The following is a 17,839-nucleotide window of genomic DNA, read 5'->3' as shown; positions in this document are numbered from 1 at the left end:
TTTTTCTCCGTTGATCCAGTAACCATAGTGAACGATATGTGACGTCACAAATCACCGCCTGGACAGTGTCAAGACAGTATACAGAGCATGCGCAGCTGTAGATCACCCATTGTTCGGCTGCATTGGGCAAACGACGCCATATCAATAGTTAATATCTCCGTACAAGTCTGGAAGTGAGAAAATATCTCGTTTCACAAATCAGATCGTCAGTAGTAGTGAAGGTGTAGCGAGTTGATTTGTCTGCTCTCTTTCTTGTCTATTTAATCAAAAGCAATTTATTGAAATAATCGTCGGACTTGTTGCAAGCTCTCTTGCTCCATCGAAAAGGGGTCCATATAGGATTGACTGCAGCCAGAAGAACCTTGATGGAAGAAATCTGAAGATAGAACATTATCAGTTCTCTCCAATCAACATTGGCCAGAAGGTATTTGGTATTCAATATTTTCTTCTTCTCCTTCTCCTTCTTCTTCATCTTCTTGTTCTCATCCTTCCCCTTGTCCCTCTTCTTCTTCATCGTCTCCCTCTACTTCTCCTAATTATTATTATTATTCTACCTCCTCTTTTTCCCATGGTCAACGATTATAGAAATTATAAATTGCAGTGCCGTTATTGAAAACAATAATAGCCATTTAAAATGGGACGAAACAATAAAAGTTTATGATTGCTAACACAAAATGTGTTATTATGCCATCGATTTTTTTTTTAATAATTTAATTATTAAAAAAAACAAGGATTTTGGGCAACTCAGATCAGAAGACTTAGTTGAATAGCAGAGCATAAACGATGGCGAAGCGGCATGGGCATTATCTCATAAGTTTAAACTTTAAAGCATTCATTCCCTCGACATGGATTACTTTCAGGTCATACATTCAAGGTCAAGGGTCATTGACCATCTTAAAAGTAAACAAACATTGTATACATATATGTTGTAGTATCAATATATATAAAAAAAATAAATAATAAAAAAATGACCGAAGATAGAGATATGATTTTTTAACAAAATTCTGACATGGAAATGTTTTTATTTTTCATGTCAAATCAAACATAGCATTTGTCAAAGATTCACATTCGTGTGGGTCGAATGTCCTGTCACTGCGACAAGGTTAGGGGTCATGTCAATGAGTGACCTTTTAATGTCAGATTATTTGATCAACTTCGATAAACCCTTATATCATCCCATTGGAAGTGACATAATTGTCCCACAATGTATGCAACAGTGTGTTCACATTGAGGATAACAATGTGACATCACCTTAAATTACTTGAGCATTTCAGTATAGTGTTATACCCCTTTCATAAACCCCATTAAAATGAATTAGGCGGCTAATAGCAGCATAATTTGGTCGTAAAATTGGAGGAGGACAAGAGTTATCCGCATTACTCTGATGCTGCTATTATCCGCATAATAGCAGCATCGGGACAAGATTTTGAGTTTATGAACGCATTTCCAAATTATGCGGATAATTGCCATGGTGCGGTCACAAGGTCACCCTTTTCCAACACAACCGCATCGGAGGGGGCGAGTCCAGTTGTCATGGCGATTATCCGCCTTTTTCAGGAAGGGCGCTCGTAAAAATAATGCGGCTTATTTTCGGAGTTTATGAACGCAATTTTTATTGAATTATCCGCATTACTCTTAGGCGGCTAATTGGAGGATTGGTTTATGAAAAGGGTATTAAGACTATCTGACCACACTTTGTGATACTCTGTTCTTTCCATCAGGGATTTGACATTACTGACAACTACTGACAGCTACAGTAATAAATTAAGGTAAATGGTAAATCGATAACAAGAGACTACGTTTTCATCATAACCTAAATAGATAAATAACTATATGTATATATGTAAATAAATAAATCAATAAATCAATTAATTAGATAGTTAATTAATTGATAAATAGATAGATAAGTAACCAATTGTATATGAAGAATATCATGTGTCACTACCAACGCGAGTCGAAGGTCAAAGATTATATGAGGTCAAACTTACATGTAAAAAAGGTCATCATATATAAAAGCGTTTTTATCGAACTCATTTTCAACTTCGCAGGAATCAAAGGGAAGAGGTCACACTATCAACCGATAGGTGTGTATCGGTTCGATCTCTTGTATTATGTAAACATCCATGAACAACAGAATGGTAAGTTTTAGCAGCTGAAATGCCTTAAATATTTTTGTCTGACAAATTTGCATGTATTCAAATCAATTTAACATAGTTTTGTTCTTACTGTTCATATCATGTCGGAAGACAGCAACAAAAAAACATTACTATGTACGAACGATGCGGTTGAGCTCCTTGGGTCGAGAGCTGCTTTGGCCGCGAAATGTTTTCACTTATTGGGAAAGTTTAACAGGCAGGGTAAAAATATCACAAATACATGGCCACGTTCAAGTTTTTGTACAAGTTTACTATTTATACCTCAGTTTTTTATGCATTCAGAGCAAGTAAACTTGGACGTAGGCATAATGTTAATAGACAGCTTATTTAAAATACGGTGTTACTTTCAACAAATTTATTAACAATGACCAATGAATAGTATTCCATAAAAAAACAGGTCGCATGATTTAAACAAAATATTACGTTGGGATGCTTTTAATATCATTAGAAAATTGTAAATCGTTTAATATTAAATTTGTTTGAACTATTACCTAATTGGAAGAAATTGTAGAAAACTGTTTAGTGATTTTTCTTACTTTAAATCGAATGTTGGCAAGTCTCGGAGTTATTCTCGATGTTTTTCTTGTGTCAAGTTTGCAGGACTCTCACTGGGAATGGTTGTGCCGATGCCGGGTGCCGATGTACCCGCAAATTCGTCAAGCAAAACAGAAAGAAAAAAAATCACTTCAGAATGAAGGGGGTTTTTTGTCCCAAGAAATTTCACAAGCAAGAAAAAAGGGTTTACCGCAAAATGGAGGTCATTTTCGTTACTTTCTCCATTTTAACACCTACCAGAAGGGGTGCTGCCTATATATGGAGAATAATACACCCAAGCATTCCCGCTTCCCAGGGAGTGCGTGTATGTTGATCTCATTCAACTTGGAGTTACATGAGTACATATTCCCTTTAATAGGCAGTCATTTATTTTGAAGCTAGATTTCTTGTTTTTTTCCAGGTCCTATTTTCTTCTAATTTTCATCAAAACAGTACAAAATCCATGGAAATACCATTCCAACACACAACTGACATGACTGAAGTAAGAGACAAGTAAAAAAGCAACATAAGACATTTTCTTCTACGGCTCTCGGTGCAAAAACTGTGTAATCAATTAAGTGTGCTGGTTTCATGGTTGCGCTCTGGATAATTATTGGTTCATATTTCATCATAAATGTCATTATCAGAGAAGGTTGGAAAATAACAAGGCTAGTGTCCAATCAATAAATGATCGACTTTTGTTCACTGATCGTTACAGGTATTGTCTCCGATCTATGTGCTTTTAAGGGCGACTGCAACGTTGAGCCTTCTGCTTTGTTCGGGTGAGATTTCATTTCTTATGTAATAGATAAGTGGCCTTCTGGCCAATGGCATCGGATGTTAAAGGACAGGTCAACCCCAACAAAAAGTTGTTTTGATAAACAAGCATAACACTGAAAATTCCATCGAAATTTGATGTAAAACAAGAAAGTTGTGGTATTGTAAAGGTTCTCTTTATTACACAAAACAGTTATAAGCACATCCTTGTCGGTATGCAAATGAGGAGGCTGATGGCTGCATTTTATCATATGAAAGATTCTAATTTTCTCCTCATTCTCCTCCTTGATCATGTGCACTCTAAAAACCGAAGAGCTAATTTAGCTGCATGTATAGTGACTCACTTCGGAGTGCTGATTTGTCTAGTTCAAATTTGAACTACATGTAGACAAATCAGCACTCCGAAGTGTAGTCACTATACATGCTCTTTAAGAGCTAAATTAGGTCTTCAATTTTTAGAGTGTGGGATTAGCATTTTTGTTATATTACATAGGTCATGTAGATTCGAATCAGTGATAGGTCAATACGCCATCACGTGACCATGGCTGCGAGGACCGCATTTGTTATATTCTAGGTTTTGACGTCACCTCAGGGAATATACCGCGTTGTATTTTCAATTGCGGCGTTATATCCACTAAGGTGACGTCACTCGCTGCATACAAGTTGCGCAACAAGGTAGTTGATGTACGCGCTAGTGTTAACGCGTCGATTGCATGAATAACGCGCTTAATGTATTAAAAAAAACTATTATGACGTAGATGGATCAGAGCAGTAGCAAGAATTTCGGATTTGAGCCAGATGATGAATACAATTTCTGATGGCGAATCCACATATACTATATAATATAACAGATATTGCCTGGTCTATCGTTTTAATAAATAACATTTCAACTCCCTCCGAAGCTATATTTTTCCCTCGGGATAATATTTTCCCTTGGGAAAAATATAACTCCGTCGGGGAGAGGAAATGTCATATTCAAACTCTAGGTAGGCAATATCTGTGTTATATTACATGGTTAAGGCAAGTTGGTCCTTGTTGTCAAAACCTGTAAAAAATGAAATATTGTATAATTCAAAAAAAAACTAAAACAAGCAAAAATAAAAATGATTGGGGGACATTATCGACTGTTTGTAAGCAAACATTTAAAATGTCACTTTATTTTTCTTATTTTCATCCGCATTTCGTGAAATTGTCAGCGTAAAGCTAGTTTGATATTCAAATCAACATTTTTTCTGGGGTAGACTTGACCTTTAAAGCATGCAACATAAATGACGCAGTTTTTTCATGAAGAACAGTCGGTAGCTTTCGCTTTCCTATCGCACGACGGGTTCATGAACCAAAAATGTATTGTCAACTGCCCGTAGTGACAACGAACAACCAAGAAGTCTTTGTCGATAATAATGTAGCTGAGTCAAAGGGTCAAATCAGCAGTTTCGTCCTGGGGGCCGTTTCATAAAGCTGTTCGTAAGTTAAGAGCGACTTTAAGAACGACCGGTGATCCTTTCTTGTGCGCTAAACCATTGCCAATGAATATACCATATACCATAAGAAAGGATCACCAGTCGTTCTTAAAGTCGTTCTTATCTTACGAACAGCTTTATGAAACACACCCCTGGACACTGAACAAACTACATATTGGCAATTTTTGGGGCATTTCTGAACTTAAGAGGATTGCTGCTGTTCCGGTTCATCGATTTTTGGCATAGACCGCCTAGCTCTCCTAGAATATCAGTTATGCGCGTAGGTACGAATTATACAGTTAAAGTGATTGGTTAACATTGGTTTGACTTTTAAAAAATATGAACTAGAAGGTCACACTTGCCACCTGTGTTTGTGATATGTTACAAAAATGAAGCCCAGAAAAAATTGCAGTCGAAAATAATTATTTAGTGCTTCAAAAATTGAAATATAAAGTGACCGGAAACACCATCTTAATTTCATCCCATACACTTATGTGTACTATTTATGTGTCTATAAGACGCCTATTTACAATATCGGGATTTGCCTTGTAGTTTTAGCTTTTCATTCTCAATAATCGTTGTTTACAGGGTTTATTAGTTCTAATACATGCACTTGTACACATGTTTCATCTTGGTTTGAGAATTTTTTAAATCGGCTGCTCACAAAGTTAAACAATACCTTTAACAACCTTCAAGTAACCATTGTGGTGGAGTGTTTAGAACTCTACACAGCAAGAATTAAGTGCGATTTTAAGTTACACTTACATTGTAACCCTCTGTAGAACACCGCCCGGGGATTTAATAAATATCTAAAAAGTGCAAATGGCTATTTTATGTCTTGACGTTTTGATTTCAATAATTCGTTCACATTCTCTTTTTTTCATTGCCAATGAACTGCCCTTCCGACTTTTATAAACAAAGGTTATTGTAACAGAAATAGAAAGTACAGCGCAACAACTCATCGGATTGTAGAATAATGATGTGGTTAATAAGACAAAATGTAGAGGTGTTGTGGCTCAGTGGATAAGTCTCTGGACTGTGAATCACAAAGTCCGGGGTTCAAATCCCACCACAGCACTAGCGTTTTTTGCCAAGGCGTTTATCTACATTTGCCACTCTCGACCCATGTGTAGTAAATGGGTACCCGGTAGGAAGGCATTCCTTGAATGCTCGATGCGCCCGATCAGGGTAGCCGTGCTAATAAAGCCGGGATCATAGTATGCAGTGCTTAGAAATATTTGTATAAAGTGCTGTACAGTGCGTATAAAAAAAATTACACTTTGAAAAAGCCCTAAGAATTAAAAAATATACATGTGGGTTATTTTTTCACATATAATCTTGGGTTTGGGTCTCATCTATCTAATGAAAGTAAAAGTTTTGACAGAATGTTACACTCGAGTGAGCACTGTCCATTTTTGTAAAGCTCGCAGAAATCTGTTTGCGCAGAAATGCTTGTTTTCACGCTGTGTCAAGGGGAAAGGGCGAAATCAAACTTACCCTGCGAAGCATTTCTCATACATTTCCCTAGCACTTTTAGCCAATTGAAATAAAACGGATACATTCAAGCATTTTGTAACAATTTTGCCGCCAAATTTGAAATTTCAACACTTAGTAAGCACAACCTTTACCCTTTTTGTGCCAGCTGGATCTGGAGACATAACTGAATCTGAACAAAAGTTTATATCAGACATCTCCAGCATTTTTCACTAAGTTTTTATCATTTAAAGTTGGTTTACATTTCATTTTCATTTAATACTTGTTTCTACACAATTTTCCCAAGCTTGGCAATGATTAACAAAATGAAAATCAAGCCTAAGCCATTTCATGTAAATCACAGCTCAATGTAAAGCAAATATCGTCACGATGGACTCGGTGTGTGGGGGAGTGGGATGGGGCGCAATGCACTCTTCGAAGTGTTTTGGGCAAGGAAACAAGTTTAAAAAGGTAAAAGATATCTTCATATCAATTTGGGGTACCGCTGCGAGATACTTGCTAATTTCCACGTGTTCTTCATGATTAAGGTCTACTTTTATTCGCATAACTATTTCAAAGTTCTGCGCAAATCATTTTTCACCAACTTTTCAAAAGTAAGTGGTGCTCACTCAAGCGGAAATATTTTCCGACAGTTTTATCGTCATTTGCTTAAATGGATCTGTACCAATGCTCAAATGTGGAAAAATCGTCAGGATATTACAAATATATAATTTTACAGGATTTTTTCTAAGTGTAAACTTTTTTTTGATACGCACTGTATAAATGTTGCATATTATTATTATTATCAAAATAATGAAAATAAACACACATTTTTTTCCTTTTATTTCTCCCTCCTTCTCTCCTTCCTAAACCAAAGTAAGCAGTTCATGTTCAGATGGCTACAATCGTTCCTACACTCGTCCAATGTTCCACAAATGTGGGACCCGATTGGTCAATGGCAGGAAGATCCAGCTTATCCCCAAAATAATCCCCATGAGACTCCCTAACCTGAGATGTCCCGGATATAATGTACTGCATCACAACGATACTACGCATGGGTACCGCGTCTGCCGTTTACCAGGTCTGTTCATCACAATTTAATCACCGTAGATGATATTGCTTAAAAGACCAATGCCAGTTGTGGTATCGATCTCAAAATTAGTTCAAACAGAATCCAATAAAGTAACCACCAAAGTATTTGAATGAAAGAATGAATGAATGAATGAATAAAGAATAAGTGCAAAATGGCTCTGGGAAAAAATGTGTAATTAATTGCTTGATACAAATGAGCAAAATAAGCGCGGAATTTCGTTTTTTTTTTCTTTACAAGCAATCATAATACTATTCCGCCTATGCCTTGCTGTGTTAGTGATCATCAGAATTATTGGGGTTTTTTTAGCAAAGATTTCATGATTTCACAAAGATAAGTAAATATTAATGTACCAGGTGTAGATCTATGGTACACTGTACAAAACGTAGTGCCAATTTAGCACTTACTGAGCAGTCACTAGACAAGCGGTTTAAGCGCTTAAATGGCACAGTGTAATATTGTGACCATTTACCTTTATTTAAAAGACTTTGTCATTAAATAGTCGTTTGCTGCAACAACTTTCTTTTACTAATCATGTTAATTAAGAAGGTGTTTGAGTAGTCCCCTCAAAGAAAAGTTTATGCTACAGAATCTCGAGAGAACCTGTAATCTTAAATCATGGAGCATTTTTACGTGCATTGTATAAAATCACAGAAAACCTTTAAATTTTCCTGTTATCATTCTGTTTTGTTGAAATGCAGACATTTTTACATTAAACAATTTACAAAAGGATTTTTTTTTCCTGTGGGATCTTCTTTTTCTTTATTTTATGTTGTTGTGAAATGTTATTGATTTTTTTAATAGTGCATATATCATATAGAACATACATGAATATAATGTACAACCTTGGAAACTAATAGGAAAAAACCTATTATGAAACAATTGACGTCATGGTTACACGAAATAACATTGACAAACATTGAGAATTTGTACTACATACACAAGCAAACACAAATTGATAAATGGAAAATAGATATTGAAACGCTAAACTGACATTCTTTTTTTTAAGTAATGACTTCCATATTGTCCCCCTCGTTTCATTTATAATTCAAAAGGAACCTTTTTAAGGAGGCACGTATCAAGTCATTACACTGAATTTATATCAATGTTCAATCAATCGTACTTAGGCGCGCTCTGAATATTAATGGGTAGACAGAATGTATTTTATTAGCACAGCGTTTCGATATGGTTAATTGCAAACAGTAGAAGATACATATTGAATGGTCTTGGTTCATAGTATGCCCACACCATTTCGTTTCTAAATAATCACAATTGTTTGATTTCTAAAGGTTTATATAAAGAATAATAGGAGAAGCAAATCAACGTATAGTACATCTAGTACCCAATATCGCATACATTCGTAATTCCGAAGTTTCGTTATTCCGAAGGTTCGGATATTCCGAAAATTCGTTATTCCGAAGGTTCGTATTTCCAAAGGTTCGTAATTCCGAAGGTTCGTTAGTCCGAAAACGAAATGATTGGCGAACCTTATTTCGTTTTCGGACTAACGAACCATCGGAACAACAAACCTTATTTCGGTTTTGGATTATCAAACCTTCGGAATACCGCCACAAATGTTCAACGAACCCTTTTACGTTTTCGGATTAACGATCATCGAGGTATAGGCAGAATTACGAACCTTCGGAATTACGAAGTATAACCAAACAACATATCTACATCAACACAGGAAGTGCCACAAATGTTGGTTACAGCAAAAGCCAAATATTCAATCGAAATCATCATGCATACTTGTAAATACAAAAGTACTTTTTACGGGGACATGGGATTAGAAAGATAAGCATGATAAGAATTATGAAAATCAATTTTCTTTCTCATTACAGAAAGTGTTACTATAAATACTTCTGCACAGACTGCCACCGAACAGACAACGGGTAAATATGTTTTCCCATTTTCCCCTGGCTTATTAAAAGGATTCCAATCCTAATTTATCCGAATATGACTATATTTTTAATTCGCTTAAATCTAGATCACTAGACGTCGCACACTTCTTGGCACTACAAACTCTGTATCAGGAAATTGTTCATTAATTAAGTTATTAATTCAATGAATTAAATATGTAGTTGGTAGTATGCAGATGTGAAGTCATGGAAGCAATTTTTAAGAGGGTTTCCACTACTCATCTCGCTATTTTATCAAAGAGATCATATGCATTTCTCCATTTTATCAATCCCTATTTACACGATTTATCCCGAATAAGCCCGTCAATATTGAATGTGATATGACTGTTAATCAGAATCCTTGTGATTTATTTCAGAGAATATCGCGCCTACCATGCTTACCTCTCCAAGAACTACATCCACAACATATACAACTGGTAAATACGATTTGGATTACTTTTTGCTGTAGTTGAAATGATCCCTACCATGCCTATGAGCACTCTCAGATACTCGTTAACCAAGTGAACCTTTAATTTGTTCAAATATGAACCTACTATCTGCTTTTAAAACAAGATTACACTCAACTTTATTCAAATACTAGCATTGAAGTTTTAAAAATTGTACCATCAAAATATCAACCATAACTAAAATAGTACTTTTGATAAAACGTGTAAAATGTGAGTTTATAAATATGACAAGAATCATGAGACAAAGCAATTTTATTTCAGAGAATGTTACCATGGTTACTACTTCTGCACAAACGTCATCCGAACAGACAACAGGTAAATTGTTTTTCATTTCCGTTTTAGTTTTGAGGGATTTTGTTATTCTTGTCTATCAGAATATGACTAGATTTGTCATTTAAATGAATATCGATCACCGGACGTCTAGAGATCATGAGACTTAAAGTGGTATTATGAAATCAGTTAGTATGGAGAATGCGCATGTGTTGTCATATCAATATTTTTAAGGTCCAATCCTCATTTCGATAATTCACATTTTATCTCCATTTCCTCATATCCTATTTACATGATTTATTTCCAATGAACATAAACACGCCCATCGTACATGTCATATGATTATTTCTTCTGTAAAATTAAAAATCTTTGTGGTTTATTTCAGGGAAGGTGCCAACCTCTTCAGAAACTACATCCACAAAGTATGCAACAGGTAAATACGATTCGGACAATTTTTATCTTTAATTCAAAGGATCCTTATATGCATTCTCACATATTGGTTAATGTAAACCAACCTTAATTTGGTTCAAGAATGAACCTACAAACCACTATTAAAACAAAGATTGCATACGAAATGAATTAAAGACTATCATCAAAGTTTCAAGACATATACCACCAAAAATATCAAGCGTTACTGAAGTAGTATTTTTTTAATAAAATATGCTTTTAAAAAGATGCACATGACAAGAATCATGAGATTAAACAATTTTATTTCAGAAAGCGTTACAATGATGACTACTTCTGCACAAACTACAACCGAACAGACAACAGGTAAATGTGTCTTATCCCCCCCCCCCTTGATTTTAATTAAAGGGATTTCGTTATTCTTGTCTATCAGAATATGCCTAGATTTGTCATTTAAATTAATATAGATCACCGGACGTCTAGAGATCATGAGTGGTATCAGGAAATCGGTTAGTATGGAGAATGCGCATGTGTTGTCATATCAATATTTTAAGGTCCAATCTTCATCTCGATATTTCACATCTCATTTCCATATTCTATTTTCCTACTTACATGAATAGGCATAAGGTTACACTTCTTAATTCCGAAGGTTGGGAAATTTCGAAGGTTCTTTATTCCGAAGGTTCATAATTCCGAAACACGTAAATTGCCTATACCTCGATGTTCGTTAATCCGAAAAAGAAAAAGTGTTCGTTAATCCGAACATTTGTTGCGTAATTCCGAATGTTCGTTAATCTGAAAAGGAAATGAGAGTCGTAATTCCGAAGGTTCGTTAGTCCGAAAACGAAATGAACAACGAACCTCATTTCTTCAATTTTCGGATAAACGAACCTTCGGAATTACGAATGTATACGTAGGCATAAACCCGTCAATCTTACATGTCATACGATTATTTATTCCATAAAATTGTCATTCTTTGTGGTTTATTTCAGCAAATGTGCCTACCTCTTCAGAAACTACATCCACGAAGCATACAACAGGTACATACGTTTTCTTTAGTTCAAATGATTCCAATATGCACTCTCAGATATTGGTTAACCAACCTAAATGAATTAAAGACCATGATCATTAAAGTTTGAAAGACTTACCACCAAAAATATCAAAAGAGTACTTTCTAATAAAATATGTTTCTAAAAAAGGTACATATGAGACGTATCATGATGTGATTTATTTCAGAAAGCGTTGCAATGATTACTACTGCTGCACAAACTACAACCAAAGAGACAACAGGTAAATATGTTTTATCCCCCCTCCCCTTTGGTTTTAATTGAAGGGATTTGGTTATTCTTGTCTATCAGAATATGACTAGATTTGTCATTTAAATGAATATAGATCACCGGACGTCTAAGAGATCATGATACTAAAAGTGAAAATCGGATAGTATGGAGAATGCACATGTAGTGTCATATTAATATTTTTAAGGTCCAAAGCTCATCTCGATTATTCACATCTCATGTCCTATTTACATGATTTATTTCCAATGAACATAAACACGTCCGTCTTACATGTCATATGATTATTTCTTCTGTAAAATTATAAATCTTTGTGGTTTATTTCAGGGAGGGCGCCTACCTCTTCAAAAACTACATCCACAAAGCATACAGCAGGTAAATACGATTCGGGCATTTTTTTTCTTTAGTTCAAAGGATCCCAATATGCACTCTCAGATATTGTTTAACCAACCTTTAATTTGGTTTGAATATGAAGCTACAAATAAAATTGCATGCGAAACGAATTAAAGTCCATCATTCAAGTTTCAAAGAATATACCACCAAAAATATTAAGCGTTATTGAAATAGTACCTTTTAAATAAAACGTGTTTTTAAAGATGCACATGACAAGAATTATGTATTTAGTAATTCTGTGATTTATTTCAGAAAGCGTTACAATGATTACTACTTCTGCACAAACTACACCACCAGAACAGGACTAAATATGTTTTATTTCCCCCTTTCGTTTTAATTGAAGGAAATTGGTTATTCTTGTTTATCAGAATACGAGTAGAATTTTCATTTATTTAAATTTAGATCAACGGATGTCTTAGAGATTATGGGACTACATAAAAATGGTAATAGGGAACCATGTAGTATGAAAAAACACATGTATAGTAGTGCTTGTGGAATCCTCGTCTCACTATTTCAAACGGATAATTTCACCATTTTCCATCTTCCTCCTTTCCTATTTGCACGATGTTTGTCAAATAAATATACCTCAGTTACTATGGTTACCAGTCCCGTCAATTTTACATATCATATGATTATTTGTTTTATTAAATTATAAATCCTTTGTGATCTATTTCAGCAGATGTGCCTACCTCCTCAGTAACTACATCAACAGAATATACAACAGGCATGACGGGTAAATGCGAATATCCACTCCCCTGCTCCCAGAAATGTGTTAACCAACCTGTAAGTTGGTTACAATATGAACCTTCACATTGCTGTTAAAACGAAATTGTATTCCAAAAATAAATTGGGATTTATCTTTTAAACCGACGGTTTGTCATACTTGAATCCAATTTTCAAAGTATGAATTTATCGATCATAAGGAGGCGTGATAGCTCAGTCGGTAGAGCCGGGGGTTTCGAATTCCTGTGACCAGGGTTCGATTCCCACTTGGTGCGCTAGTGTCTTTTGGTAATGCATTAATCCTCATTTCCAGGTCCCTCGGAGATTATCTCGCTCTGACTGCTTGCTTAAAATCATTTATGCTTTCTTGGCAATCAGCTAGAAAGTTCCCACCATCTACTATTGTGAAATAGCAGGATAATAACATTATTATTCAAGCAGATCACCACTATCCTATCATTGTAACTAACTTTTCGTAGCAAATTCGTAAGTTCATAGAATATACATTTTCATAATTCTCTACTAATACCTACTACCTTGTTTTATAGCTCTGCAAATATACATCTTGTATTTCCATGACATCAATATTAAAGTATGGTACATGAATCAAGGTTTTGGTAAGATTTCTTATTTTGTTATTCTTATTCAAATGACAATGAACTTGCCAATGTCAGGAATACACATAAACCTATTGCTGTTACACTGAATATTTCTTTCTACGTCCTCGTTATTCGATCAATGTTAAATGTTTCCGTCCCCCCCCCCCAACTCTCTCTCTCCCTCTCTCTTTCCTCTCTTCCTTGCCTTCCCTCCCATGACATGTTTTTATATGTCTCTTTAATTCTCTCTCTTTCTGAAATACGTTCTCTCTTTATCTGTTTCCTGTTCCCTATCTGTCTTTCTCACGTCTCCTATTGCAGGAAAAGCAGAATATTCATCAACGCAAGCAGAAAACGATACTTCCCACTCCAGCACCCAACAAGGTAATGTGTCATACTCTAAATGTCTTTAGCAAGAGCAAGGACCTACTAGAAAGCATTTGTAAAGTCCTTCAATATTTATGCAGATTCAATGAATTCGCACATGGAAATTGGAAATTCATAAGATATAGGAGTCAAATGGTCGTGGTAATGGATATGGACTATTCCTTTCAAGTAATATATGCTGCTGTGGTATATAACATACAAATAAGGCAGGGCTCTTTTTTAGGCAAATGAGCGCATGCGCTGAAACCATAATGTTCAGCGCATGCGAGTATGGGAGAAGCACTGTGCAGTTGTAAAGTAATAGAATGCGCCAATATGAATAGATGCGAGAGCGATACCGGCATCCTAACCCCAAAGCAATATTCATTCTGTTCGTTTGATAAATCTATTGACATTCAAATATAACTTCGTCTACGTATTGCACCTCAGCGCTGTGACGTCGAATGTGCCCCTCTAAAACGGGCAAAAGAAAGTACACATTAACCTTTTTCTCAGTGACACTTTGGATCCATTTCTTTTTATAAACAACTAAAAAATATGCGTTACATAGAACGTTGCATCGAATTAAGCAAAGGAAAATGCTTAACTGGTTATTTTAATCTTTCAGAAAACATTCAAATAAAAACTAATGTGTGTGTGTGTCTTTTTTTTCATTCATTCACAGTTTGTCACCCGAACCCTTGTAATAATGGAGGGAGTTGCCTGGAAACTCCCGAAGGCTTTCAGTGTGACTGTCCGACAGAATTTTACAATTCAACATGCTGTAAGCATAATACATATTTCTTAAAATATCGTTACCATCTTCAGAAAACTATAATAGCTATAAAAAAAACCCCACTTCATTTATCACTTTCATCGCCATTATCGACCTTCTGAAGAGAAGGTCCGGGGTGGTCCGGGCTCTATATGTGACTGGGGCTTTAGGGCGTCGCGGCCCGACGCTCTACCCGAATCTTGTGCTTATTTGCTGATTTCTCAGCAATTACGCAATTTCTTCCAGAATCCTTTGGCACATGCGTTTTATTTATACAAACAGACACTTTGGTGGTCATTTCATTGGATTCTGTACGAACTCATTTTGATATCGTTACCAAAACTAGCATTTACCTTTGAGTAATTATAATTATTTTTACTACATTATCAGTCATTAGAAATAAAGGATGGTTGTCAGTTCTGACAACCTGTCATACCATTGTTCATGTCGGTCGGGTTCAGTCGATTTCGTTGGTGTCGCTGTCATACCACGCCTGGTGATTAAAGCTACATAGTGTTGATTTATCGACCTTCTCATCTCCATTATCATCACCGCCTTCATCAGCAGCACCATCTATACCGCCGTCATCATCATCTTCACCATCACCGCCTCCATCACCTTTATCATTATCACCACCACCATCATTATCATCATCATCATCTTCACCATCACCGCCTCCACCACCTTTTTCATTATCACCATCACCACCATTATCGTCATCATCATAACCACCATCACCGCCATCGTCGTGTTCTTCATTATCGCCGCAATCTTTACTATCATCATCGCCAGCATCACTACCATAATCACCACCGCCATCCTCACCTTCATCACCACCACCATCTCCATCATGATCTTCATCATACAACCATCACCACCGTCATCAAAATCATCATCGCAGTCACTATCACTAACGTCGCCATCACCACCACACTCACCCAAATCATCTTCTTCATCAATTCACTGATTGCAATACATGTACGATCTTTGGAAGAATTGAAACCACCCATTTATCAAATTTATTTTCTAGCTTGCCAAGTGATCTACACTGAGGATACACAATTCCACCTTGACAACATAAATCACACAATTCCCGATATACATATTCCACAAGGTGTGATGTCATTTGCATTCGAAGTCAGCGCTGATAGCAACGCGTTCATCGGACTTTCTGGTTATGCCGATCATCATCATGTATACGAGATAGGTAGGTTTGAGTTTTTTACGATTTTAATCTATTTTGTTCACATCTTGTTGAATGACATTTTCTGCTACTTGGTTACTAATTTTCTACTACTACTACTACTACTACTGTCGCTACTTCTACGTACGATGCTGCTGCTACTACAGCTACTACTACTACTACTACTGCTGCCATACTACCACATACTACTGCTGCTGCTGTTGCTACTTCTACTACGTGGGCGCATCGTGGTCTAGTGGTTCTGACTCTTTCCTTTTTAACAGAGGGTCGTTGGTTCAAATCCCAGCCATGACATGTTTTCCTTCAGCAAGGAATTTATCCACACTGTGCTGCACTCGACCCAGGGAAGGTGAATGGGTACCTGGCAGGAGTAAATCCTTGCATGCACTGAGCGCTGATGATGGTACATGCAGCTCGAACTAAAGCCGGGGTAATAATAGCAGCACTTTGTATCCTCAAACTAATACTATTATTCCAACTACTACTTATTGTTATTACTACTACTACATTTACTACTGCGGCGACTACTACTATTATTAATATGATACTACAACATAGTAGTATTACATGTAGTAGTAGGAGTAGTAGCTGTATTAGTAGTAGTAGTAGTGGTAGTAGTAGTAGTAGTAGTAGTAGTAGTAGTAGTAGTAGTAGTAGTAGTAGTAGTAGTAGTTTGTTGTCTTTCAGTTCTGTCATTGCATTCGTCATCACAACCATTACCGTTATGAAATCACCATTGTTGCCATCTTAATACTGGTCGTATATTTTTATTTTTTCTCATTATATCGACATCTTTTATGTTGTTACAATGTCATAATACGAGAGTCAATGTTACCATTGATGCTTTGACCATACTTTAACGATGTCATTCTTTCCGTAAGGTATCGGCATGTGGGATAATACCGGGGGAGCTATCCGTCTGTGCGATTGGAGCCATTGGGAACCTACTTGCAGCTCAAAGGCCCGTCGTGACAATGATCCAGCGGCAATGGCACTATCCGGAATCCCAGCGTACGACCGCTTCGAAATCTCCTTCGCTAACGGTCACATTCAGCTTTTTCGCGAAGGCCACAGCGGACCTCTGATGCAGTGGCATCATTCAGGTCCGCTGGATGTTTACTTCATTTATGTTTTTTCTGTCAATGGATCTCGCGGGTACTGGAAATTCCCGTTAATGTGTTAAAAAATAAATGGTCGGCCATCATTTAAGCGTATATCCGATTGTACCATTTTACTAGTATTTCAAAGTCAGGCCAACGAAACCGCCTTTTGTTCCATGAAAGGACAAAGTTCTGATAGCTGAAACGTAAAGCGTGTAACAGCTGATCGGCTAAAAAAGGGCAATTATGTTACGTTACTGTAGAGTGCTGATACCCTTTTTACACAGGCTAAAATTTCCTTAACCCCGTACTATAGGTGGGGCTAAATTGCCATTTAGCCCCACCTATAGTACGGGGTTAAGCTTAGCCCACTTTCGTTTTACACAGCATTTTTGCAAAGTGGGCTAACCCCACCTATAGTACGGGATTATTTGGCCCTGCAAAAAAGCAGGGTTATCCCAGCAATTGCGGTGCTAAGAGCGATAGTACGGGGTTAAGATCGCTAGTGTAAAACGAAAGTGGGCTAAGCTTAACCCCGTACTATAGGTGGGGCTAAATAGCAATTTAGCCCCACCTATAGTACGGGGTTAAGGAAATTTTAGCGTGTGTAAAAAGTGTACGAGTGAAGTATTTGTACTACGAATGATCGACAAAAACCACTAGTCCGGGGTTAGCGAGTTTCGTGTGTAAAAAGCAAGCATTCCTTATCCGGGGTTAGCAATAACAATTTGGCATGTGTGAAAAGGAAAAAAAATAGTACGGGGTTAAGGATAGTACGGGGTTAGCGATAGTACGGGGTTAAGAAAATCCTGTGTAAAAAAAAATCTGGTTTAAGCGCTTTTTATTGACGTTCCACT

At 36.5% G+C, this 17,839-nt stretch overlaps 1 protein-coding gene across 1 annotated transcript; it reads left to right on the top strand.

The window, feature by feature from the left end:
* Positions 1-11,777: 11,777 nt before the first annotated feature.
* On the top strand, positions 11,778-17,265 carry LOC121406240. Its single transcript, XM_041597259.1, has 6 exons — positions 11,778-11,820; positions 12,892-12,948; positions 13,859-13,921; positions 14,589-14,687; positions 15,709-15,885; positions 16,764-17,265. Exons 1-6 carry the CDS (start codon positions 11,778-11,780, stop codon positions 17,063-17,065), a joined length of 741 nt encoding a protein of 246 aa, XP_041453193.1. The 3' UTR covers positions 17,066-17,265.
* The last annotated feature ends 574 nt before the right edge of the window (positions 17,266-17,839 follow it).

Source organism: Lytechinus variegatus, chromosome 19 (genome assembly GCF_018143015.1).
Source record: "Lytechinus variegatus isolate NC3 chromosome 19, Lvar_3.0, whole genome shotgun sequence".
Lineage (NCBI taxonomy): Eukaryota > Metazoa > Echinodermata > Echinoidea > Temnopleuroida > Toxopneustidae > Lytechinus > Lytechinus variegatus.
Note: the sequence above shows the minus strand (reverse complement) of the source record. Positions and strands in the feature narration are given on the sequence as shown.

Bases quoted from the DNA above. Each gene is read 5' to 3' on its own strand.
- LOC121406240 (XM_041597259.1), top strand. From the start codon at position 11,778: ATGATTACTACTGCTGCACAAACTACAACCAAAGAGACAACAG. The intron at 12,949-13,858 runs GTAAATGCGAAT...CTCCTATTGCAG, and splicing joins ATATACAACAGGCATGACGG to GAAAAGCAGAATATTCATCA. The intron at 13,922-14,588 runs GTAATGTGTCAT...ATTCATTCACAG, and splicing joins CCACTCCAGCACCCAACAAG to TTTGTCACCCGAACCCTTGT.